This window comes from Parasteatoda tepidariorum, chromosome 3 (assembly GCF_982258835.1).
Source record: "Parasteatoda tepidariorum strain Cologne lab strain chromosome 3, Ptep-v5.0, whole genome shotgun sequence".
NCBI lineage: Eukaryota > Metazoa > Arthropoda > Arachnida > Araneae > Theridiidae > Parasteatoda > Parasteatoda tepidariorum.
In genome coordinates this window covers 25,868,158-25,894,469 of record NC_141757.1, presented here as the reverse complement: position 1 = coordinate 25,894,469, position 26,312 = coordinate 25,868,158, and the positions used below count along the sequence as shown (strand labels likewise).

The 26,312-nt window shown below is 25.5% G+C and overlaps 3 protein-coding genes across 5 annotated transcripts; 1 reads left to right on the top strand and 2 right to left on the bottom strand.

The window, feature by feature from the left end:
• Window positions 1-758: 758 nt before the first annotated feature.
• LOC107449389 (zeta-crystallin) lies at window positions 759-13,373 on the bottom strand. The gene is made up of 7 exons (XM_016064899.4): window positions 13,116-13,373; window positions 11,746-11,898; window positions 8,974-9,146; window positions 7,528-7,729; window positions 6,469-6,570; window positions 3,907-4,002; window positions 759-2,374 (listed from the first exon to the last, which is right to left on the bottom strand). Exons 1-7 carry the CDS (start codon window positions 13,200-13,202, stop codon window positions 2,204-2,206), a joined length of 984 nt encoding a protein of 327 aa, XP_015920385.1. The 5' UTR covers window positions 13,203-13,373; the 3' UTR covers window positions 759-2,203.
• Window positions 13,374-13,573: 200 nt separating this feature from the next.
• Window positions 13,574-18,767, top strand: Dpm3 (Dolichyl-phosphate mannosyltransferase subunit 3). Of its 2 annotated transcripts, XM_016064906.3 has the most exons (4): window positions 13,580-13,828; window positions 14,619-14,648; window positions 16,693-16,770; window positions 18,569-18,767. In XM_016064906.3, the coding sequence occupies exons 1-4, from the start codon at window positions 13,718-13,720 to the stop codon at window positions 18,623-18,625; spliced, it is 276 nt and encodes a 91-aa protein (XP_015920392.1). In that variant the 5' UTR covers window positions 13,580-13,717; the 3' UTR covers window positions 18,626-18,767. The 2 variants fall into 2 exon arrangements, with proteins under 2 accessions (XP_087015102.1, XP_015920392.1); XM_087158976.1 differs by lacking the exon at window positions 16,693-16,770 and having other exon boundaries at window positions 13,574-13,828.
• A 221-nt stretch (window positions 18,768-18,988) lies between these two features.
• LOC107449392 (EEF1A lysine methyltransferase 2) lies at window positions 18,989-26,291 on the bottom strand. 2 transcript variants are annotated; one of them, XM_016064905.4, is made up of 7 exons: window positions 26,131-26,291; window positions 24,473-24,538; window positions 23,903-24,017; window positions 22,272-22,376; window positions 20,725-20,797; window positions 19,337-19,489; window positions 18,989-19,135 (listed from the first exon to the last, which is right to left on the bottom strand). In XM_016064905.4, exons 1-7 carry the CDS (start codon window positions 26,184-26,186, stop codon window positions 19,035-19,037), a joined length of 669 nt encoding a protein of 222 aa, XP_015920391.2. In that variant the 5' UTR covers window positions 26,187-26,291; the 3' UTR covers window positions 18,989-19,034. The 2 variants fall into 2 exon arrangements, with proteins under 2 accessions (XP_015920391.2, XP_087015101.1); XM_087158975.1 differs by lacking the exon at window positions 19,337-19,489.
• Between the last annotated feature and the right edge of the window lie 21 nt (window positions 26,292-26,312).

Here is a 26,312-nt window from a genome sequence, read left to right as displayed (position 1 = left end):
AAATAATGCATAAAAACTGTTCATATTCTGTTCAAAATATAATGATTGGTTGATCATATAAATATGCCTAACTTAATTAAATTCAGTTACAGAACTAATGATTAGGAGATTTTCAAACAAATAAATAAAAGAGTTCAAAATTTTATTCAAATTGAATTCATACTTAATTTGAAATTAAGAACATACCTTAACTCACACTATTATTTTTGAATGATGACTAATATAAATGAAGTTTTAGAGCAGGGATGGCAAACCTTTATGCACCAACGTGCCATTTTTTCAAAAAATTGAGACGCGGAGTTCATAGACGTGCCGTCAAATAATTTTGACTTCGTGATTATTGGGAAAATAATAATACTAAATACTATCAACTCAAAACTCTTTATTTACTATGAAAAAAAACATTTTGCAATCTCTCAGTTATACACGTAATTCAACTTAAAGTAACATCAGAGTGACTTCTGTTGTTGCAGATTAGATGACAAATAACTTATATTAGGTTGTAAGATGTTAGTTTTAGCAGGACTTTGAATTTTTTTTTTGCTAGTTAATTATTGTTGGCTTGTTTTTTATGGTTATTAATTGTTTTTTGGAATTAATTGTAAATTTTTTTGTTTATTTTTTGTGAATTTCAATTTAATTGTTAATATGCTTTATAATGAACTTTGTGATCGGTGGTGTGCCCAGAATATTGTGTCACGTGCCATTGGTTAGCCATCCCTGTTTTAGAGTATATTATTAAAAAGCAGTAGAGGTGATTGAATTTTGAAGGGAAAAAAAAGTTAAGGGAGAAACCTGATTTCTTTGTAAAATGTATAAAGCCACTTTAATCAGCATTAACATGCAAGAGGGTTTGTTTCTATTGTATAAAGTGCATAATAGGAAATGATATCTCAAAATTCATGCAAGATTTAAATCTTTGGTTATTTGAGTAATAAAATGTAACAAAGCAAAAATAATATAAAAGACAAACACAGCTGAGAAAAGTTAAAAATTAGAACTATACAAAAGTACAGCACATTTTCATTGTTCGACAATGTAGAGATATTCTTTGGACATGTAATTGTTTATTTTTTTTATCAGAACTGGCTGCCCAGATTATGCCATTAAACAGCATAGAACAATAATAACAAATTTTAAAATCTACGTCTTTAACCTACCTATTTATCCACAGCTACTCATCTCTTGCGCTGAAAGTGTCATCAAAATAGTTTAATCACATTTATGTGAAACGATCATTACAAACTTTGGCAAAAGCATTTGTATGTGTCAGCAAAGTCCTGGAGGGTTTTAAATTTTACCCAATTCTGCAAATAATCCTATAATGTGAACTTCACATACAAACTAATAAAAAACTAAAAATTTAAAATTAAATACTTGTGTTTTTAATCACAATTTCTCATTGCATGATTTTAGGGACACACTAACTCAAAAAATTACATGATAATATTGACAAGTTACATAATAGCACAATATATTTATGAAAGAAGTACAAAATTTGTCTCAGAGAAGTTGAGAGATTGGTGCAGATTAGGAGGCAACGTTCATGGCCCCTCTACAAGCTTCTCCATAAGGACAGATAGTTAAAGTTCATTACAACTGATGAAGCTTGCATCTATCTATCTGATACCAATGCTAAATCTTAAGTTCAATATCTTAGCCATGGGCAGAACAGGCGAGACTTGACACCCTCAACCACGGTGCCTCATCCCAAAGGCGTAATGATTTGGATGGGCATATCCGCCCATGGGGTGACCAAACCTCGGTTTGTGAAACCTGGGGCCAAAATAAATTCTGAGTATTACATACAGAAGATATTAAAGCCCTTTCTTAAGGATGATTGCTGCAGATTGTACCCTAATGTTGATGCTGAGTTCTATTTAACATGAAAGGAGAAAAAAAAGAGGCACCTAATCCAAGTCAAACTCAATTCAGTCAATAACTTCAAATTGAATTTGCTATAAACAATTAAAAAATTTAATATACAATCACAGCAACAGTGTAAAATAATGTTAACAATTATAAATAGCCACCGAGAATTGACGAAAACAACACAGTAAAAAATTCAGAAACAGTAATATTTCTTATAGTGCAGAAATTCTGTTTCATCATACAAAAGACTTTGGAAACTTTAATGACATGCCATACAAAAGTTCATAAAAATATTTGTAACAAAAATATTTGGATAATCATGACTAGGGAATTATGGATCTTGTATGGTGAGGACTAGTTTTCCTCTTTTACCTGAAGAGCTCATTACATCTTCATGAGCACGTTGAACGTTATCAATCGAATAACGTCTATCAATAACAGGCTTCACCCAACCCTCTTTAACCCCGTCAAGAACGGCTTGAGATGTTTCATTCCATTCTTCCTAAAATTTATAGAAATTTTACCGTTAAAAAATTTGTGTTTTATATTGTATGTAATGCATTTTTTTAAAAAAAAAAATATTTGAAACAAATTTACATTGAAACATATATTATTTTTGCACAGGTGCTGAAAAGCTTCATTTATATTTATAATTTTAATTCTGTTCCACCATTATTTAATTTGCTCATAAAATTAAAGGAACATGATAAAATGCATATCAGATATAAGATTACTGAAAATTTCTTCAAATTTAGAAATTGAATTTAAATTATTATCTTGATTTCCAAAATTTAGGCATGGGATAAATACAAGAAAGAAGAAATTAGTGGTATTGCAATTTTATATCACCATTATTTAATTTGCCTATAAAATAAAAGTAACACAATGAATGAAATGCATATTTGATATAAGATTACTGAAAATTTCTTCAAATTTAGAAATTGAATTTAAATTATTTTCTTGATTTCCAAAATTTAGGCATGGGCTAAATACAAGAAAGAAGAAATTAGTGGCATTGCAATTTTATTTCCACCATTATTTAATTTGCCTATAAAATTAAAGTAACACAATGAATGAAATGCATATCAGATATAAGATTACTGAAAATTTCTTCAAATTTAGAAATTGAATTTAAATTATTTTCTTGATTTCCAAAATTTAGGCATGGACTAAATACAAGATAGAAGAAATTAGTGGTATTGCAATTTTATTTCCACCATTATTTAATTTGCTTATAAAATTAAAGTAACACAATAAAATGCATATCAGATATAAGATTACTGAAAATTTCTTCAAATTTAGAAATTAAATTCAGTTATTTTCTTGATTTCCAAAATTTAGGCATGGGCTAAATACAAGAAAGAAGAAATTAATGGCATGCAATTTTATCGGTCTGAGATTGAAATGACAACTAACAAAGGTTCTAGAGGATACTTAAATAAACTTGCCTTTATTATTTGTTTGCTTTTTTTGTTTAATAAGCTCAATTACATGTATAGTTGAGCAATTAAAAAATTTCTAAAAATTATTTAATGAGTTCTATGCTCTGCAAATTGTGGTTGTCTTGTTTTAACTAATAAAAATTAGGTTTGAAGTCAAGTAATAAAATAAGTTTTGTTAGAAAAAAAATTACAAAAACTATTGCTTAAGTGTCAAAAAATAATAATAATGACATGCATATAGTACAATTAAAATAAATATTAATTTCCAAAAATATACACCAAATGTTTATCTTTGTTCGATTTTGCTAAAAATTTAAATAAATAAAATTAAAGGAAATACTTAAACAAGGTTGTTTATTACCAAGATCAAACTCATGTGTTTTACCAATATTCTTTAAAACAATTCATAATAAAAAAATAAATAAACAATAGATTTTCACAAGCAATTATTGTCAGTTAGTTCAGTTTATACATTGAATAGAAACTTATAACAAATTTTCAATCTTTGAACAAAAAGCCAGAACACTTAAAACAAAGAACTAGAACAATTTACATCTGGAACAATGCAATTTTAGATTATATCAAAATATACCTCAGAGCTGCTGAACAGTGCAACGCCAACTATTTCTGTTTCTGGTCCCATTAGTTTTCTTGGATCAATTTTTATGGCACCGCGATTACCAACAATCTAAAAATAAAAGTTTTAAAAATCATCAGAAAATATAAATAAATAGGTAACAAACTAGAATAAATAGGTAACTAAATAAAAAAATATTTCTTATTTTAAAATTCTTCAAAGGGCATTAAGATTCCTTATCACTAAGATTAGTTTTTAAAAATGTTCCTTATTCTTTATAACTATAAATAAATATATTCTTCATAGCATTTAATTTTTATATATTTTTTCTTATAAATTAGAGAAATATAATAATATATGCAAAGGGATAAAGTATTTTTTATTGAGTTCTTCAAATATGTGTTTTAAAACTAACTATATTTAATTCATAGGTTTCAGCAGAATTGATATTTTCTTCTAAAAACAAAAGTTACAACCAACTATTTCAAACTAATTATTATAAGTTTTATGGCCATTTATATTGTAACTTAAACCAAATTGATTTTATAAAATAACATCAGAATAATTCAACACACAAATAAATTGATGATTCTTAGTTTATTTAATGTCAATCTTAGCTCTTGGTACCATAATAAAAACTGGTCAACTTTCAGTTGGTATTGTTGGGAAATTGTCTTTAAAAATAAAACATTTGAATTTAAAATTTTGTGATCTGAATTTGCACTCTAAAATTTTAATATAACAAAGAAAACTTAGTAATAGTTTTTTAGTAACTGGTAAATCACCTCTTTTTAAATACATTTTTTTTCTCAAATACTGAAAAACTTTTAAATCAGTAATTTATAGATAAAAAAATAAGTATCTCCAATTAAGTTGGAAAACATATATTTCTCACGCAAATATTAAAAATAACAAAGCATACATTATTTAAAATTCAGACTATAGTTAATTTCAATATTTATTATTTTTATACTTTCTCATTAATTGCAATTAAATATTAATTTTAGTTACATATCATGATTACAATTATTATAAAATGCATGAATTGTAACAGATAAATAATCTTAATGCCATAACTAACATTTTGAAATCACATTTTTATTTGAAAAATATTGTGATAAAATTTAAATAAAGAAGAAAATGAGTACATTGACTACAGTCAACTAACTAATGCCGACAACAACTTTCATCAACATCATAGTTGGCCAGACAGCCCAATATGAGCCAATGCCTTCCTCTGAAGATTTCTCCATAACGACTTCTGATTTATCTTTGATCTCCAATTCTTTTCATTAATTGCAAGAAAATCAGACTCCCCAATGTCAGTCTATCTCAACCGCCGCCTTCCCCGCTTTCTCGTTTTAGTGGGTCTAAAAAGCAGTATCTTTTTTATTGTATTGTCATTACTCATTTGAATAATGTGAACCATCCAATTCATTCTATTTATTTTTATGTATTTAATAATATCAGGTTGTTTATAAATCTCGTACAGCTCAAAGTTAAATCTTCTTCTTCAGTTATTCACAACAACAAGTATACTCCGCAAAATCTTTCTCTCAAATATTGCGATACAATTTTCCTCTAGTTTTGTAATTGTCCAAGTTTCTGAAGCGTATGTCAAGACTGGCCGAACAAGAGTTTTGTAGATTAAGAACTTTGTTTTTCTAAAAAGAAACAGATTTAATAAACCTTCTCAACTCATAGACCATTTGCCGGATAGAGTCGGTTTTTTATTTTAGTAGTCAATAGTAATAGTACTGTTGTCAATTGTAATAATTGATCTCAAGTAAGTAAAACTCCTTACTGTATCAAATCTATAAGAATTTATTTCAAGATAGGGGTTTCTAACAACTTTACGACGACAACTTTACTGATGCCATTTATCAACCTATTTCAGAATTAAAATGCACAGGTTCAAAAATAAACACAAAAATATGTCTTGATATTTTTAAATTACACATAGATAAGAGCAATAACTTTACTTTAACTATTACAGTGTTTCACTGATAAAATAAACATAAAATTTTAGTTATAAAATTTGTACTTACAAAAATTAATTAGATGTTAATTGAAATATGAATACTTTATCAAATTAATTTTTTACATTATCATACTTTTTGACGTTAGGGGATAGTGAGAAATGTTTCATTTCCACTGGTGGTGAAATATAAAAGAAATTTTTAAAACATATGAAATTTTAAGTTGACTTTATCAGGAACAGAGAACACAGTTAAGTGACTGTCTGACCTATCATATCTTTTTTAAAATTATTTATATGCAATGGTAGACAAAGCCACTTTAATTCGAATTAATTAAACTATTAACGATTTATCTTTCAAATCAGTAGATAAAATATTTTCTGAAACTACAAAAATTTCATAGTAGAATAGTTGGAGTGTATGCATTATGCATTTGCTTTGTCTAGCACTATAGGAAATCTGTAACATATTAACAAACTACATTTTATATTGTGCATTCTGGAACAATAAAAATAAATAAATTTATAATGAAGTAAACCTTACCTCTTTGAGTAAACAAAATATAAAAATGTAAATATGTAAGAATAAAACCACTTACTGCAACTCGTCCTTTAGAAGCAAGAAAATTGAGGTCTTTATCAAGATTTACATTTGCCAGCATTTCAATGATTATGTTTACTCCATTATTATGAGTAATTTCCTGGAAATTAAATTAATTGCAGGAGAAAGTTAAACGAGTAATTAATGTAAAAGGAAATATTGTATTAAATATCAAATGAAACAAGAAAATAGATATGGGAAAGTAAAATTTTTACTAAAATTTCTTTGGAAATATGAAGTTTAATAGATAGGTTACTTATAACTATTTTTAAAGGCAGCACATAAAACAAATTAAATTATTACTTAAACTGATTAAATTACAACTTAACATAATGAACTTAAAAAAACACTATAAGTATAACTTACTACTTATCATTACTTAAATTATGACTTACGACAACCTAACTAAATGACAAAATCAGTGGATATTCAAACAACTTTTCAACCTTTATTACACCTCCTTATGGATGGAATATTAAAAATCTTTCCTTACTGGGTGCCTACATCATAAAAGAAACCCCTTGCTCAAATTTCATGTTTCTAGCTTCAGTGGTTTAGGCTCTGTGATGATGAATCAGTCTGTCAGGACATTTGTATAGTATTTTATTTGAATATATTAATAATAAAATGGCTATAAACATATAATATTAATAATACAATAATTATATAATATTATATGATTATATTTATATATGATTATATTTATATATGATTATAGTTAAATGAAACCCCTTGTCCAAATTTCATGTTTCTAGCTTCTGTAGTTTAGACTCTGTGATGATGAATCAGTCTGTCAAGACATTTGTAGAGTATTTTATTTGAATAGATTAATAATAAAATAGCTATAAACAAATAATATTAAATATTATATGATTATATTTATATATTTTACGTATGGTGTTTACTTAAATAATGATATATGTGCATTTCCTCAATAATATTAGTAACTTAAGTTCTGCTAGCAACTTATAAATTCCTTAAATTAAAAATTAAAATCAAAACAAAAACTTAAAAACAAAACAAAATATTTTTTACGCATTATTAAATGAAAACTCACATATATTCTTTCAATGTTGTCTTTGTCTTTATGGTTTAGAACATAGTCAGCTCCAGATTCTTTAACTAATTTTAAACCATCTTCGGTTCCAGCTGTGCCTATTACTTTTAGGTCTAGCTTTTTAGCTATCTGAACAGCTGCAAGACCAACTGACCCACTAGCTCCATGCACTAACACAGTTTCCCCTGCTTTACATTTTGCCCTATATTCATATATGTTTTATATTACAATAATACAGTTAAAGAAATAAATTTCAACAAATATATTTATACAGTAAATAGAAATTATGTAAAGCTATTATAAGAAAAGGGCTAGATACAAATATCTCATGCCCACACAATCATATTATTTCAAAAAGAATCTTTAAAGAGAGTATTCAACTATTACAAGAGATACATTAAATTCCTTTGCATTATCTTTTAAATTGACTTTACAAATAAATTTTGCTTTTAATGTATTAATCAAAAGATTATTAAAAAAATATTTACTAATATAAATTTTTTAATAGTTTAGATAATTTTCTGTACTCTACAATATAGCATAGTTATTAACATGCTTTATCAGAAAAATATTGAATTGATAATCTGATATGCTCCTAGATTAGATTTTAGTTACCTAGACTGTTTTACAATCTTTACGCCTTTCGATGCACCTCAAACTAGTAGTAAAACATTAATTCATAATGGCAAAAAATACAACTTAAAAATTTATAAATAAATAATTTTACATGATAAACATTTGGTACTTTTCAGTTAGACGGGCACAAGAGAAAACTTGCCAAAAATGTTGGTCTCTTCTAGCTTTTTTCTTATATTTCTTATTTCATTCATTTTTTTAAACATATAAAATTAAATAAGTAACAAAAAAAAATAGTATTATAATACTATTTTAAATATTATTATTATTACAATATATATATATATATATATATATATATATATATATATATATATATATATATATATATATATATATATATATATATATATATATATATATATATATATATATATATATATATATATTGTATTAAAAAATAACGTTAAAATAAAAATTGTTCCCAGCTCACCGAAAAGCACCAAATATTTAATAAAAAATATACACTATTTCTAGTATACTAAATATGATCAGAGGTAATTATGGTAATAATAATTACTCATGGCAATTAATTAGCATCTTAATATGGTAATAATTTATCTTTATTATACATTTTTAAAAATGTTAGAAAGAGGAATTTATTTATAATGTTTTGGTATTTGTTTACCAAGAAAATATTTTTCAATTTATGAAATAAATTTTAAATTATTTAGAAGCTATATAATATTTCTTTAAAATAATGAGTACATGAATAATATTAAAGAAAAACAATTCAGTAGAAATTAAAGTCAATTTTTATGAGAAAAATGTATAAAATCCTTAAATGTGATGAAAATAAATTATCATTACTTTATAACTAAAGCTCGATAGGCTGTAAAGTAAGCAATCCCTAAGGCTGCACCTTCATCAAAACTTAATTTATCATCTAAAGGAAAGACATTTGATTCAGGTGCAACTGTATATTCAGCATATGTCCCATGTTGTTCCAAGTTCCGACCACAGATGAAAACTCTGTCCCCTGCCTAAAAAACAATACTCAATGTACAAAGTTGCAAGGTTTGAGCAATAAATTACAATAAATAATAATGAAAGAGTCAAGACTTTGCTCAGAGGTAGGTGAGCTGGGCGACCGCCCTGAGAGGCCAAAAATTCCAGACTAATTAATAGTATTATTACAAGTTTTTCTTTATATTTGTTAAATCTTGGATATATTTTTACTATTCCTTGGATACATAATTTGTATGAGTTATTATAATTATAATTTATGTTTCCAAATGAGTCTAAATTCATTTCAGTTATTGTTTTCTTATATCATGAGTGTAATATTTAAAATAACAATATAGAACTTTTTGTCCACTATCAACTTTTTAGATCATAGAAATTAATTGAATAAAAAATTTCAACTATTGTTGATTTGCAAGAGTGAGTGGAGGGCAATTCCTAAGAACTGCTGTGGAAAATGGCAAGCAAAATAAAAAGTAAGGTGGGCATGATTTAAAAATATTTATAATCATTGATCTGAATTATATGATTTTTTCTTCTTCTTAAATCATAGATTCTTCTAAAAATAATATTTGTACAGCACTCCATTAACTAATATATTATAATTGAAGCTGTGATAATAAACTATTGTTATCAAATCTCATTGACAATAAACTTTTTATTCATGGAATCAAGAAATAAGTTAATAAATTAAGAAACAAAATATTATCTCTTTCTTTAAGTGCTTAAATGTAGATATGAATATAACTTATATATTATAATTTTTCATTATTCATTTCATATTATCTTCATATTTTGATGTGCTCATTGCTACGCTACATGCAAAATAATTTGCTGTTTTGTTATTGATAAATATATTTCAATTACACCCATTTAATTTTATACACATTTATTTCAATACAAATAATTTTAAGATTTATTAAATACTTATTTGAAAATAAAAAATACTACTATTTCTAAACAATTCGTAGGCTTATATAATTCACCACTTTTTTCAGATATGTCATGCTGAATCTTTTAAAAACTAGCAAAATCTGTTTAATACTTATGAAACAATAATGGAATCATAGTAAAATAACAATTTCAGGTTAGATAATTAATTTATATTATTTTAGAGTGTAAACAAAATTTTTTTAAAATATTAATCTACTACAACCAAAGCAAAAAATTAGGGATGTAACGAATATTCGGCCCCTTTGCCGAACGTTCAGTTGGTCTAATGTTTGACAAAGTATTTTTTGACCAAGTTTTTAATTTTTGAATTGATTAAATAAAAAATAATTTAAAACATTAATTTTTACTATACATTATTTGAAATAATTTTTACATATGTTTGTTAAGTTCTAAAATTCATGTGTGTGCAAATTTATGTTCTGTAAGGTAAATGGAAAAAGGAAATTTGAAGAATTGAAACTAAAATACTTTATAACACACCACATGTTTTGTATTGTCATTTTTTTACCATTAGCTTCAGGCAAGTTAATTTGGCTATTTTTTTTAAACTCTCTTTGTTTTAAGGATTGAGAACATTGTTTTTCCTTCTTAGTTTTACTGTTTTCCTTATGGCTCACCATTTTAATGGAGCATATCTCATAGACTACACTTTTTCCTGTACGGTAAGACAGATAACTGGTAAGAAAGAAAGCTGTGATTTTCAACGTTAAAGTCATATTTTAAGAAATAAGAATGGCTTTTTGGTTTCTCTTTTGATCGTTTTCTTTTATCAGCGTTTTCATTATAACACAATATTTTTTTAAAGAGATTTTTTATTGAACATAATTTTTTTATCATCACTTTTTTCTAATAATACAGCAATGTGAAAGAGTTAAATTACTAAAATCAATAATTTAGCTAAGCCAATAATATGGTTACCAATACCAATAATATGGTTATACCAATAATATGGTTAAGTTTTGATCAATTTTCAATTATGACAACTTATGTATGAAAAATAATATTTATTAAAACGATTTTTAAATAAAAATGCTGCTATTTGGCCAAATCATTTTGTTACATATCCGCCAAAAAAACTAAGTACTACAAAATGGCATAAAAAAATAATAGTAAAGAAATAAATGAAAAAAAAAACATAATAAAAAAAGTTTTGCTTTAAAATTTTTTTAAGAGCATACACAGTTTTTAATAATATTCATAATTTAAAAATTGCATTAAAGAACAATCAACAAATTAAAAAAAAAAAAAAACAGAATTAAAAAAGTTTTGCTATAACATTTTTTTAAGAAGCATACACAACTTTAATAGTTTGCATAATTTAAAAAAAAAAGTGGTACTTTTCAGTTAGGCAGGTAAAACCAAAGAGTAGCCAAAAAAATGTGTAACACCAATTTTTCAAAGTTTTTTTTTTTAAACACATTAAACAAAAAAAGTTTTAAAAAAATGAAAAAATGAACACATTAAACAAAAAAAGTTTTTAAAAAATGAATTTTGTGTACAGCTAACCATAAGTACCAAAAAATTAGATGTAATTTTTATTATATTATTATTTCTTCTTAAATTGGTACAATTATTCAATTGCTTTAAAATTTACAAATCAATTTTTGTGCACTTATTTTAGCCTTATTACTTATCTTATCTTAAGTATTAAGAGTAAAAAATTACCTTGAATTTGGTAACATATTCACCAACTGATTCAACAATTCCAGCAGCATCTTTCCCAGGAGTAAAAGGAAGTGAAGGCAAATTGATGTAAAAACCTTCACGGATATAGGTATCAACAGGATTCACTCCTGCAGATATTATTTTGACTAAAATCTAAAATATAGATGAACAGCAAAATTTAATATTTCAATTAATCTCTGTTTATTTTTTAATTAAGGACACTTTTAAAGAATCAGATATATATTTGGCATCAAAAAAAAAAAAATGTATTACATTTCGCTAATTCAGTTTTTAAATTTTTTTTTAATGCATAGAAGAAAATAATCTTATCACAATGGCGGGTAGACTATGTTTGAGGTTGCCCCTTAATTCTCGCCAAGTTGTGATCGCGGTTGGTCGCCAAGATGGGCCATGTTGAAACCCACTCGTGATTCTGATCGGTTTAGATTTTAGTGTTATTTTTAAATGGTCAACGGTATGTGTAATTTTAGAAGTCCATCAGTTCTACGTTGGATACTGGTTGGAAAGGTTACTTTTGCTTCTGGTCAATAAGATCGAAGGTATATGGGCAGTCATAAAAAGGGACTTTTGAAAAAAAACTTCACCGCCAGTCCAGTACCACAGATGCAATTTTCGATTGTATTTCGCCAAATTTATGTGGCAATAGAGGTACACAGATTCTATTCATGATAAATTTAGACAGTATCTAACAGCTATTAGAGAATTCTGTGCACCTAAATCTGAGGATATTCAAGCTTAATGAAGAATTGAGTTGTTTTTTTCCTCTTTTCTTTCTGTGCATACTCCATTAATTTTTGTTTCAATTCAAAATGCGTTTTATTGGGTTTATTTATTTTGCTTACATTGGGTTCATTGCAATTTTATAAAGTTGTTGCCGATATTTAGTTGAAATTTTCCAATGTTTCATTGAAATATCATTATGTTTTGGCCGTCATTCCTGTTACCGCTTTGTTCAGCGCAAACAGGAATGGTGCTTAACATAAGTCACCAATTTCGTCAAGGGGCACCCTCAAGTATATTTTTACCCCAATGGCAAACAAAGATAATAACCATAAAGTTAAAAACACAGTTTTAATTCTTACTTTAAAAAAAAAAAAAATTAGCGTGAAAAATACTTTTATAATTAGTACAAAAATTTTCCTGAATTGATGAAAAAATTCATTTAAGAATCCTAGAAAGCATTTTCTTGTGTGTTTTAATTTTAAAAGTTCTTAAAATTTTTAATTTAATCTTATTCAAGGATGCAAGTTCTGATACTTCGTAGATTTATTTTAAAAATGAAAAAAAAAAGAATTAGAATTGTACTATAAATGACTTATTAACTGTATTCAATAGTGAATTTAACATACTTTATAAGGAGTAACTTCAGGTTTTTCAATGTCTTTAAGTATCAACACTTTAGGTGGACCAAACCTCTCTATTCTAATAGCTCTCATTTTAAAGAGCTATTTAAATTTTAATTCAAGAAATTAATTAGATGAAGATGCCCAATAATCCTTACTAATATCAGATTATAATCAAGATAACAGATGAATTTCATTACTTGTGTTTATATTTATATTTCGATGTTCTTTCTATTCCGTACCCAGATTCCACTTTCTATACAAGAAATTTTAACTGTAAGTAATTTTTACTTTGTACAATAAAAACACTAAAAAATGATCGAAAATATTCAATAATATTTTTTTATAAGCATTAAATATTTCAAATTTTAAAAAACAAACAAGAGATACAAGATGTTTTTTTTTTTTGTGGATCACTCTTGACTAAATATCGTGCTAGTTTCGTATTTCCGGTAACCGGAAATCCAAATCGGGCTTGTCAAAGCAATAATAGTGATGCACGTCTGCTTGTTTAATGAATGTTCATCAAATTAGTATTACACAATTGTTTTTAAAGACTTTTGATATGATAATTATATTTTTGTTGAATCGAAAATAAAAATTCAATTATGACTAAACTTGCGGAATGGTTTACCGGTTTGTTTGTTGTCACTGGGATTTGGTATTCCTGTTTAACGAACAATATAATTTTGAATAATCAAGACTGGCATTCTTGGCTTGTACGTATATAAAAATCAGTGTTCTTTCCAGCGACTTTGAGCTCAACGCCTTTTTTGCTTTTATGTAAAATATTATAAATAAATTAATGATTAAAGTATTATTCTTTATGGTAATGAATAAAATGCTTATTAATGATTTCGTTGAACTATTTAAAATGCTATACTTCGTTAAACATTTTATAGCCTGCATAATATTTTACTTTAAATTATTTTAATTTTATTTTGTTTTACTTTACAAGAATATTACTTGTTAAAGACAAAAATATTAATACTATCTACCTAAGCCAAATATTAACCTAAAATTTTAAGAACGTATTAAATTTAACTAATACAGAATTATGGTGGGGGTGGTGGATATGTGACTCTTCATTAATACTTCAGATAAGTAAATTTTTGCAAATTACCTATCATCGAATTAAATTCTTGAAATTTAAAAACAAGAGAGAGTTAAAAATAATTTATCTTATTGCTGATATTTAACACATTTAAGATTTTTTTATGTTTGAAATTTAGGAAACTATTGTGACTGTAATTTAATTCCGTACCCTTGAAAAATTTAGCCACATGTGTAGAATTGTTGTATTTTTTTTTAATAACACCAACTTGTATATTGTATATTTTTTTTAGAGTAAAAAAAGTTTTAAAATACCATTTATAAGTACTTAAGTAAAAGATCTTAATATTTTTACAAAAGGAAAGCAACTAATTCAAAGCATTACTTTTAAGAATGCATCAATTCATTTAATTGTTAATAATTGTTTTTTTAAACACTATTTTATAAATTTTTTAGGTACCTTTATATGGAGTAATTGCTTTTGGTGTGAGTATTGTTTTTTTTTATTTACTTTGTAATCATTATATATGAAATATTATATTTCCTAAAATTATATATAAAAAATTGTTTTGATAAAAGTTTGTATTGGCTTAGATAGTTTGAAACACTGAATATTAATGCTAGTAAGAAACAGACAAACCTATCTTAATAAGAGAAGAGTATCCTCCAAAGAACTACCATACATTTATGGAACTGAATGTTTTTTTTTTTTAAACCATAAAATCTTCCATATTATTTTCGTAGGTAAATCTCTAAACAGCAGTTTTTGAATAATGGCTACTTGTTGCTCGCCTGAATTTTATTTCATAGTAAATTTTAGCTAACATTCTTCTCTTTTTCCTTTTAATTTTGTGGTAATTTTAATTGATTCTTGTTAAACATATTATAAAATGATGATTTTGCAAAGGTGGGAAAAAAATCAGTGTGTTTTTTTTTGGACCTCAGAATTCAGTATACAAACTGATACAATAAAACGCTAAGGTAAATGGTAATGATTTTAAAGTGAAAGGCACTGAAATGGATCAAAGTAGTTCTAGAATAAAAACATGACGAATTTTTCAGTGATATTCTGGTCGTCATTCAAATGATGAAGCACTCTATCATGAATCTATTGATATTACAAATATAAAATAAATTTATTAAACAAAAAGTTACAAATATTTCTGAAAATGGTATGCATCTGCAATCTTAATAAATTAACATCTTTGTGTGAATAATCATTTCGATCAAAATAACATGATTATTTTGTCTGAATAGATTAAAAAAATTTCATGAAGGTTGTGTGGAAAAGCAAACATCCAACATAAAGGTGGAAAAAAAAAACTTTTTGTTAGCTGTACACAAAATATCTGAAAAACCACTCTTCAAATTCTTTCTTTATTCCAATTAACTGTGACGTTTGGATTTGTAGTTGTTGGCTGAATTTTTACCAGAATTCTATGTTGAACCCAGCCACTAGTTTACATTCTAATTTTATTAAAAAATTTTGGTGTGTAATATATTAAAATTTTTATTTATGGTCAAATATGTTTGTAGCTGCCTTGTGCAGATCTGGTAATTTTTTATTTAATTCAATTTGTTTTGTCTTTACTTTTAAATTTGATGTTTTCTCAGAATTTTACTATAAAAATCTTTTTTTACTTAACAAATAAATAGGGTGATTATTAATGTCGAAGATTCCTCACAAACTATATCAATCAAGAACATTAAAAAATTTAGGTTTGTCATCTCAACAATTTTTAACAGCTGCTAATTCAAGCATAGTTTTAACACAAATCAACAGTGTTAATCATTATACTGAAATTCATAATAGTTCAGTTGCAAATGCCATAATCTATACTTATAGAAGGGAATTTTGTATTGTTTGGCTATGTTATTTTTTGTTTCTTCCATCTCTACATTTTTATTCAGTGAATTACAACTGTTAACTAAGCATTATAAATGTACAGTGCACCAAGAAAAAATGGACTGTGATATGGCGAAATACACAAAAAGTAAAATTAACCTTAAAGGGTTCAAACTTTAGACTGCTCTCCTGACCAAACTATTGGGACCATATTTCTCAGATTGCAGCTACCCCTTATATTTTGGGGGGAAAAAATCCGAATCCTTCAAAAAAAAAAAAAAAAAAAAGAACCTTTGTTTATTCAGAGAAAGTACATTTTTGGGTCTGTTTCATAACTTAAAATATCATCTGCACTTGTTAAATAGCATATTGAAGGTCACCCCCTCAGGCCATTAAGAATGAGTCCTAGAACGTGACGATTGTAAAGATCAAAAGTTATTTAGGGTGGTCCATATTTTATTTTTTAGCAAAATTCATACAATATGTTTCAGTTGAGATTGAAATAATTTAAAAATAAGTAAAAAATTTTTTGCTTTTAGCGAAAAAAAATAGTCTTTTGAAATATTGTCATATTTTTAAAATAACAATTCACAATATAAGAAAAAGTTTTAAAAAATGCTATTTTTTTTTGTTAGACTTTTTTTTAAAAACCATAATTACAAGTAGTTATTGATTTATTTTCAGATTTATTCTTTGTTTGTTGTACTATACCGGGTATATACCTTCAATGACTGTCCAGAAGCGGCCGAAGAACTGAAAATGGTTATTTCATTTGTTATTTTATTTTAAATTATGAAAATCAAATTTTTAAAAAAATGAATTGAAATTTCTATCCAGGAAAGCAAACTATTTTTAAGCAATTAGAGGTTTTAAGTTATTAAATGGATACACCAGATATACTTTTGCTATACAGACATAATTCTTTTTGAAAAATATGCACTGGTTGGATTTTCTTGAATTGAAATAGTCACAAAGTTTATGTTTGTTAGTATTTTGTATTCAATTCTGAAAAAAAGTTAATTTGAATTCAATAATTCTTTGACTAAATTATAATAGATTTGAACTACTTTGGCTGAATTTTAAAACAAATCAGTTAAAAAGTGTCTGAACAATAAGTATTTTAAAAATTAGTAATTATACTATAAGAAATTAAACTTACTTATGTGAAATCTGATCAAAGACATTACCTTAAATAAATACGACATTACAACAAATTTCGAATCAGAGTAACTATTGGTGAGGATTTTGTTAAAAATCAGTAGAGATTTTGCCCATCTCTTTCTGAGCAAATTGCCAGATTTTTTTTAATTTTGATGTTTTAATGTTACCGTATTGTACCACAAAATTCGAAACAAGCATTTGAATGCCCACTTTTTGACACATTTGATAATTACCGTTGATTTTATTGTAACTCCATGAAGTTTCGTTGATTGCTATTGCTTCAAATTAACAAATGTATTTTTAAAAAATCCCCATGATTTAATACAATATTATAAAGTACCATAAATGTTAAATCACACAATTGTATAATCACCCTTTGAGCATTGAATTAGTGATAATTCTACTGAAAATCCCCCATGGATGGATTTAGTCTATTGTTTTTTTGGCAGTTATTACTATGGATTTTTACATGATTTTTAAAATCTAGATATTTTAATTATATTTTGTATAGTAATTTTTGAATCATGCATTTCAAGAAACCCTCTTTTTTTAACCGCTTGTTCATTGACAATCTAACCATAAATCACTGTAGTTTCATCGATTACATTTTCTCCAGTTACTGCTATGGATTCTCACTTTGTTTTTAAAATCTCAATTTTTTAATGCTAGATATGGTTAATTTTAACTAAAGAATTTCAAAAATCACTTTGATGCTCAGAATTTGAGACAATTTATTGTAAATAAACTCTGTTTTGTCAATGGCATTTTTACCTATTATTGCTATCAATTATCACCTGGCTTTTAAAATCTCTATTTCTTTTTTGGTTTGACACTATTAAGATTTTTGGAATTTTGAATCGCATATTTGAAAAATCCCCTTATGGTGTGCATTAGTCATGACAATCCCATTTCAAATCCGCAAGTTTCTAAAAATGCCAGAATTTTGTGCGTTTTGAAACAAACTGCATGATTTTTTGGCAATAGCATTTACACTAAGCAAGGAAAAAATATGCACAATTTTGCACACTTATGTGAAATGCTGCAAAACCTTGGATATCTCTTTTATGATATCCAAATTTTTGATCAAATAAAAAAAATCATACTAAACGAAAAGTTTGGTAAAAATCACAACTAGCAAAAATTAGTGTAAAAGCACAAGATCTTTATCCCTGCATTTGTAACCTCAATAAGTGTATTACTTCATAGTAAAAATAAAATTTAATCTGAACATAAGACAATTTAATTTCTTTGTCAAATGCTTAATTTTCTCATTATGGTACTTCAAGTTATAATAATGCATATAAAAACAATGAAAATAAAATATAACAAATTTACGTACTTAAAAACTATGTATGTAACTTTTCTTTTTTATTTAAAAACATTTGTTCTTTTTTTACAGGAAATAAAACAAGCAAAAGAAGATTTAAAGAAGAGAGGATTTAAATTTGAACAATAAATCTAGAAACTAACATTTTTCTTTTTGTCAAATGGACCAATTTATTTTTACTTAATTTTGTTATATTTATGTAAAATACATTCATCTTGGGCTGCTTGTTTATTAATATGAATGTTATGCATTAAATGTTTTACAATGTTAATTGGTATTTTGTTTTTAGTCGATAGTGTCAATTGCATTTAAACAACATGTTATAATATTTGATTTGTATATATTTTAAAGCTATACTCATACTATTTAATTTGTTAATCATTTTGAAAAAGTCAGGAAAACTATTTTAATAAAATTTTTTATAACCTAACAATTATTCCATGATGTGAATATATATTTACTAATTTTTAAAAAATTACCACACATAGAAAATTTTTAAATTATGTATAAAACAATTTATTAAAATACATTTTTTGCATTACAATTTGTTTTTATGTAACACTAAAGCAGTAACAGTTTGTCCAGTTTTACCACCAAAATTTATAGTAGGTATTTTTATTTCATCGTGGAGGGTCCAGTCTGTAAACAAAAGCAAACAATGTTATTTTATTATTAATATAAAAATAAATCAAGCTTTTAATTACAAAATAGTGAATTGAAATTTTTTAATCGGAACATTAATAACACATTGCTGAAAAAGTAAATAAAAACTAAAATATATGAATGATATATTAAATTAGATCATAAGAAAAGTGATAAAGCTCTTCAGCATAATTTTACCTTTAAAATACAACAGCAATTCTTCTTTGGTCCAATTGCAAGAGAATATTATAAAATAACCCATAGGAGATAGAAGATTTTGTATTGCTTGTATGTACTGCTCTCTTTTTTCCTGTATATGTTCTCTGTCTAAGCATATTGCATCATAAGTTCCTAAAAATTATGTTAAATCAAATTTTTTTTCTAAAGTTTCAAAACAATATATTTGCAAAAAAAACATTATTTTTGTATGAAAATATATACATTTTAATGCATTTTGTGTAATTTTTAGACAAATTTCTTAAAAAAGTATCTGTTTCTTCTGAGTTGTAACACTGCTTCCCGCTTAACAAAGTTTTCCCTTCAGTGTCAGTCTTTCTTTCTGTTACTGATTGCAAAATTAGTGCTTAGAGAGGAAGATTCTATATGAAATTTTCTAGTAGCATAATATTTAAGAAGTTGATCCTGGTTCTCGATTTTCTGTTTAAACAAATTTTGAAGTTATCTTTAGTAAATGAATTATGTAAGTAGTTAAAAAGGCTCTTAATTAATTTCGATTGATCAAGAGCACAGTATTTGCAAAACTTTAAATACATTTAGTAAATAACTGGATTTTTTGGGATATGTCATTTTCAGAAACACTTTATTAATATGTTTCTTTAGTTATAATACACATTTTAACATCTTTTTTTAAATTTTTAGTTGTTGATTTTTACTATTGTTTATAATGACTTTTTTGACAACAAAAATTTTCAATCAAAAAAAGAACTGCGTTAAAGTACTGTAAAAAATTAAAACAATTTAATATCTTTGTGAAATGCTAAATTTTCTCATTATGGTTCTTCAAGTTATAATAAAATATAACAAATTTACGTACTTAAAAACTATGTATATAATTGTATTTTTGAAAATCAATTAAGTCAAAAAGCATCAAATGGCTATTAAAGCAAGAACTGGATAGGAAGAAATAACTTCCTTTAAATTGCCAAGAAATAAAATAAGCGCTGTTTAAAATGTTTATTTCATTTCTCAATCGTCTCATAAATTAGAAAAATAAACATATTAGCTTTTTGGTAAAATGAAAAATGTGTGCAAAATAGTAAAATATATATAAACTTTTAAGATTCATTACACATCGGGTAAAAATGCCATTTGTTTAGTAAAGTATTTTAGTGTACTTATTTATGAAAAAAATTAAAAATTTACTCATTTTACTAACTGAACTATGCAGGTACTCATTTTAAATAGATCTAAAATAATGTGTTAAAATAGAATAAACTCTATCAAACTAAAATAAAAATTAACGTAAATTTAAGCAATTAAAAATAATATCCGAGTACAAAATTTTTTTAATGTATCATTGCATTTAACTTTATTCATTTGGGTGTTTAACAAATGATAGTAATTACCTTTATCTATGATAATATGGAATTCTTTTAATCTTTTGACAAACACTGGGTCTGGTTGTAGAATGTCTAATGCCTATAAAAATAAAAAATTAGATTTAATTAGAACTTGAAATGTAGATTTTTGGTTTAAAATATAATCTACTTGCTCAGAGCTGGGTATTACTAAAATTAATTTATGATGAAAAAACTGTAAATGTTAATCTGAACGGTTGATGCTCTTTTGTGTTACAATTTTTTTCCATCTCTAAATACGTCTAAATTTCATCTATCTAATCAATTGAAGCATTAAAATTTAAATTAGTCAATAAAGACATAATTTTTTTTATTTTTTTTAAATGTGTCTGCTTCTCACAATTCAAATTCTTCTATTAAAATTGATTTAACAATAGTTTAAGAAAAATTTTTCCTTACATTAATTGAAAATATATAAAGCATTAATTTGTAGTATTAAAAAGTTACATAATTAAATTATACAATAATGATTACATTACTACAAAATTAGTTTGTATAATTTTGGAGGAAAATGTTCAGTTTAATTTTTAGAAGAAAAAATAAATAGAAATTACTTTAATTCATATGGATGGTGTTTTCAATATAAATGTAAACAACTATCTTGAGCCCTGGACTTTCTACCTCCGGTTAGAAAGTATATAGCTGTTTATTCTGTGAGGCAATATTTTCTAACTAATAATTTTGTTTTTAATAAAAGAATAAAATTACATTATTTCTGACTTCAAATCTGCTGTATTTCATATGATATTAAGTAATTCTGGTGAGTTTGAAGTGAAAATTTGTTTCAGTTATTTATAGATGTATTGTTTAGAAAGAACTTGCTTTATTGGCTGTATTGATTTGGCTTCTTTTTACCTATTTATTACTGTTTGTTCTTGTTGCAAGTCTTGCTTCATCATACGTTTGTGTTATATTTTTCAAGCTGAGAGAATAAGTTTATTTCACAAATTATTATTTAGATTTGAATTTGGAATATTGTTGATGAGGTAAGAAATATTTTACGACTATTATTTTTTTTCAAATGATGATTCCTACGTTGGGTAAACGTAACGTAAATAATAAATCGGGTAAAAAAATACTACACGTACAGAAGAAATACTGCTCGGGAGAGTCAAAACACAATGTTGTGAGCCAAATGGCTTCAAAATACACTGGAGACAGTAACCTGGAAGTATAAACAGTAAAAAGCTTGCAGCGCACCCTAGGGCAGAAAGCACCAACCGTAACATAATTTTAATTTATTTTTTCATAATAAAAAGTTTCCAAATATTTTTTTAATACATAGTTGACCTTGTGGGCCACAAACTTTCACTCGGGACATGTGTGCCTTCAAAATTCCTGATATATTGCCTCTTGAAGAAAAAATTATAATCCGAATAGTCTATCAGTTTTCCTTAGTTGTTCATAAGTACATCTTTAAATTTAGTTCAGGACCTCCTTTGTCAAAAGCACAAGATTTCTTACTGAAGTTTAAGTATACTCATATACATATTGGACCAACAAAAATGTAAGTATTTTTTTTACCCTGAGCTTACCCAATATTTTATTTCAGCTTTGTTTCTCTCTGCTACTTTTTTAGCTAGTTCTATGGCTTCAATAGAATAATCTATTCCAGTCAAATTTTCAAATCCAACTTTAGCCTGAAAAATAAAATAATTTTATCTATGCATTACAAATTTTATCATTTTTTTGTGTTTAATAGATTATAAAATGTAATTTTTTTTCCTCAAGCATTTACACATAACATTTACTGACTCAATTTCTTTCAACAGCTATTAATAATAATTACCTATTACTATTTTTACTCGAATATTTAAAAATAAACTAATATTATTTCTACCTTTCAAAGGATATATTATAAAGTCAGTCGATTAAATAAATGCACACATTTTTATTTTTTGAATACAATAAAATTATATTATATCCTCAATAAAGTAGCAATCAGCTAATTTTTAAAATAGGATATGACATACAAAAAGAATTATATTTTTTAAAAATGTTATAACTCTTTTTTTTTTTGGAGGGGAGGGGCTTTTACTAAAGATCATTAAAAATGTAAGTAAGTGGTCATTAAAAATGATTGTTTTTTACAAAAGAACTGAAAATACATGTGTTAGTCAATTTTCTTATCATTTATGAGCACTTTCACATAGATCTTACGAATAAAATTAAATTAGTACGTCCACAAAGAAAAATTGTCTTTAGAAATAAAGGATTATTTTTAAATATATATTTAAAGAGTGATACCTTAACAGAAATATAATTTAATAGCCTAATAATAAATTACTTCATATTTTCAATGAGAAATACATTTATTTTTAAATTTTGCATAGTATAAAAAAGATTTGTATTAAATTTGTATAATCCCCTGTTTAATTTTTTTTTGTTAAATATTTTACAAACATTTTTAACTTCATAAAAAAAAAAAGAAAAAAAAAACATGCTAGATTGTACTACTACATTTCCTTACATAAATTTAAATTGATTTCACACAGATGGGTTGTAAACAAACTTCTCACAAAAATAAGCATAAAATAGGAACTGTGAAGTAAACTGAAATGTTTTTATAAGAGAAAATATTTCATAAAAAAATAGTTTACAACAGCCTATTTTATTTATCAATTTTACTGGAAATTTTAAAATTATTTAAAAAAGAAAACACAAATTTTTATAATAAGAGAATAACAGAGATAAAACCTTTTACGTATTTATGAAAAACAAGCAAGAGATTTTGTAGTAATTTATGTTATTAATATTTAACATCTGAGGCTTTTCTAAATGTTATGCTAGTACCTTTTTCGAAAAAAGAAAAAAAATCTACTTCTTTCCTATTCAAGGAATGAATTTGTAGTGGGGAAACTTTGGTACAAATTTGTTTAGAATCAAAATGGTAAAAACTTTCTTGATCATTAGTTCTTTTTGGTTATGTAATTCAATGTTAAAAAAATCATCCATATATTTCTCTGAAATGTACACTGCTATGATATTTAAATTCAATATTTATGATAGAAATTTATTTAAACACTATACTGATAGACATTCATAATTAATATTATTATACAAAATGAAATATCATTTTAAATAGCTCAACAAGTTTTGTAACAATGTTATGGTTGCAACAATAAGCTATTTAAACAATGAACTTCAAGCAAAAATAGAATTTTACCAATGAAATTAAGGTCATGCCATTTCCGCAGCCAGCATCCAAAATTGATGCAGACTTATCTATTTCATTATCAATTAACCAGCCAACAATGCGTTCAAGATTTTTCCTCCCAAACCTAAAAATAAATATGATTTTATTAAAAAAAAATGAAAATATAATTTTAGAACAAAATAAAAGTTACTCAGTTTACAATAGAAAATAAAAGAGAAAATAGATTGATAATTGGCTACAACTAAAACTGCTTCAATTAAATTTAGAGCTACATAGCAACTTATTTTTGAAACCACATATATATAATGCAACACAGAAATGATTTAAAAAATATAAATAATTTTTAAAAAAATATGTTAGAAAAATAAGTCAATCATGAACCTAAATTAAATTAAGGTTCTGAATAGGTGAAACCCATGCTTTGTTAATGAAAAATCTCTAGAAACACTTTTTCTAACTCAAATTTATCTGATTTTTAGATTTATTTTAAATTGCATTGACTTATTTTACATTTAATCCTAAGAAAAGAATTTAATTATGAAATTTTTTACAAATTTTATACTTATTAAAAAATTTTACCATATGTCACCTTCTTCACCAAAGTCATCAAAATTTTCCAATTCAGTTGTATAGAACTGATCCCAACTACAATAAGTAAAAAAAAAGAAAAAAAATCTATTTGAAGAACAGTTTATTCTAAACAAATAAACACATTAAATAGCATACATTATAATTCTTGAGGAGTAAAATATTTTTTTCGTAAAAAGGCTTTGGCCATTTCTCAAAACTAATGCAATTCTTTGTAATATTTTCCTGAATACCCATTCTTTACACAGTGTGAAATAAAAGTAAATAATCAATAAATCGGTATAATGAACACTGTATAATCAGGCACGAGAATAGCCCCTAAGTTTCTGAAAAATATGAATAGTATTTTAGTATTTCTAAGAATTTAATGAACTCTTACAGTTTGTTGCTTCTTACAAAATTAATTAAAACATTAAAAATACTAAATTTTCAAAAAATAAAGAATTATGATGTTGCATAGAAACCATGAACCTAATTTTTTTGAAAAATCCACTGCTTAGTGAATGTTTACAACTTAAAAGTTGCCGAGAACTAAAAAATCAACCACTCGCCTTGTGTTTCAGAACTCTCATATCCATTCAAATAACACTGATATTAAAACTCCACAAGCGTAAAAATTGAAATTTATCTATAATAATTATGATGAAATAGGTTTAAATGCATCTTTGCTTTTCCAGACTTAAATATAATAAAAAATTATAATGAAAATTCTTTTTTAGAAATTCAATTTTAGAACATTAAGGCATTTAATAAACAATAAAGCATTTAAGAAAATTAGAAATTTTTTTCTTCTTTTCCTGAAGATGATTATATTAATTAAAATGAGTATATTAATTTTCCCACATATACTAATTCAGTGATTCCACTATTTACCAATGCGTTATAGCGCATCAAATATGTAAAGCATCGTAGAGGAGAAACGATTTGTTCAGTAGAAGAAAAGAAGGCAAAAACCAGTCTAACTTGAATAATTCTTTTTAGTTGTATTAATCACATTTCTTCACTAATCATAAAGTATTTACTTCTCATCTTTATCTTTCAAGTATAGATATTTTTATTATTTTGAATAGGTAGATACTTTATTTACGTTGCACAATGGGCTATTGGCGACAGTCAGGGAAACTTCTCTAAGGATAATTCAAAGACATGCCATTGTAATTTTGATAGTCTGCAGAGAGAATGGCTCCCATCTGATATCGCGTACCCTCGCTGACTGATCAAAGTGGTCACCCACTCGCTTATTGACCACAGCCAGTGATACTTCACTCCGGTGTTCATCGCTGATCATTGCGAGATTAATTTGAATAGAAGCATAAAAAATTGAATAGTAAAAAAAAAAAGGATCTAAAGCTCCAGGTACTAAGGACTTTTGATTTCCAAAATCAAGAAAAGTGCTAATTTATAATCCAACATTTTTTAAAAACAGACATAAGCGCAATATATGCAAGAATCGCTAAATTGAGGAACTATCTGAAGCGACAAAAACAATATAAGTTGATAGAATGATATTTCAAGCGAAAAAAACTTTCAATATTCTTATGGGAATGAGAGATTTATATTAGGTTAGCAAATTCTAGCTAAATATATTTTTGAACTATCAAGGCTTCAAATTTTTTTTATTAATAGAAATAGTAAAAAAAGTACAGTACTATTCTTTTTTTCCCAATTCACTTGATGACAAGTTTTCATCATCCGAACATGACATTACTTCAAATAAAAAGAATAATAACAGAAAGAAATTAAACTTTTATGGTGAATTATTATTAATTTTAAATTTTGAAATGTTGATAAGGCGTAATTTCAGAGTTTCACAGCTATACATATTTCAGCT

Excerpts from the sequence above, each read along its gene's own strand:
- LOC107449389 (XM_016064899.4), bottom strand. The coding sequence starts at position 13,202 with ATGAGAGCTATTAGAATAGAGAGGTTTGGTCCACCTAAAGTGTTGATA. Across the intron at positions 9,147-11,745 it reads AATATGTTACCAAATTCAAG|GCAGGGGACAGAGTTTTCAT; the intron begins GTAATTTTTTAC and ends ATTGTTTTTTAG. Across the intron at positions 7,730-8,973 it reads TATCGAGCTTTAGTTATAAA|GGCAAAATGTAAAGCAGGGG; the intron begins GTAATGATAATT and ends ATATGAATATAG.
- Dpm3 (XM_016064906.3), top strand. The coding sequence starts at position 13,718 with ATGACTAAACTTGCGGAATGGTTTACCGGTTTGTTTGTTGTCACTGGG. Across the intron at positions 14,649-16,692 it reads ATGGAGTAATTGCTTTTGGT|ATTTATTCTTTGTTTGTTGT; the intron begins GTGAGTATTGTT and ends ATTTATTTTCAG. Across the intron at positions 16,771-18,568 it reads CGGCCGAAGAACTGAAAATG|GAAATAAAACAAGCAAAAGA; the intron begins GTTATTTCATTT and ends CTTTTTTTACAG.
- LOC107449392 (XM_016064905.4), bottom strand. The coding sequence starts at position 26,186 with ATGTCATGTTCGGATGATGAAAACTTGTCATCAAGTGAATTGGGAAAA. Across the intron at positions 24,018-24,472 it reads GGTGAAGAAGGTGACATATG|GTTTGGGAGGAAAAATCTTG; the intron begins GTAAAATTTTTT and ends ATTTATTTTTAG. Across the intron at positions 19,136-19,336 it reads ATTGCTGTTGTATTTTAAAG|ACTGGACCCTCCACGATGAA; the intron begins GTAAAATTATGC and ends TTTTGTTTACAG.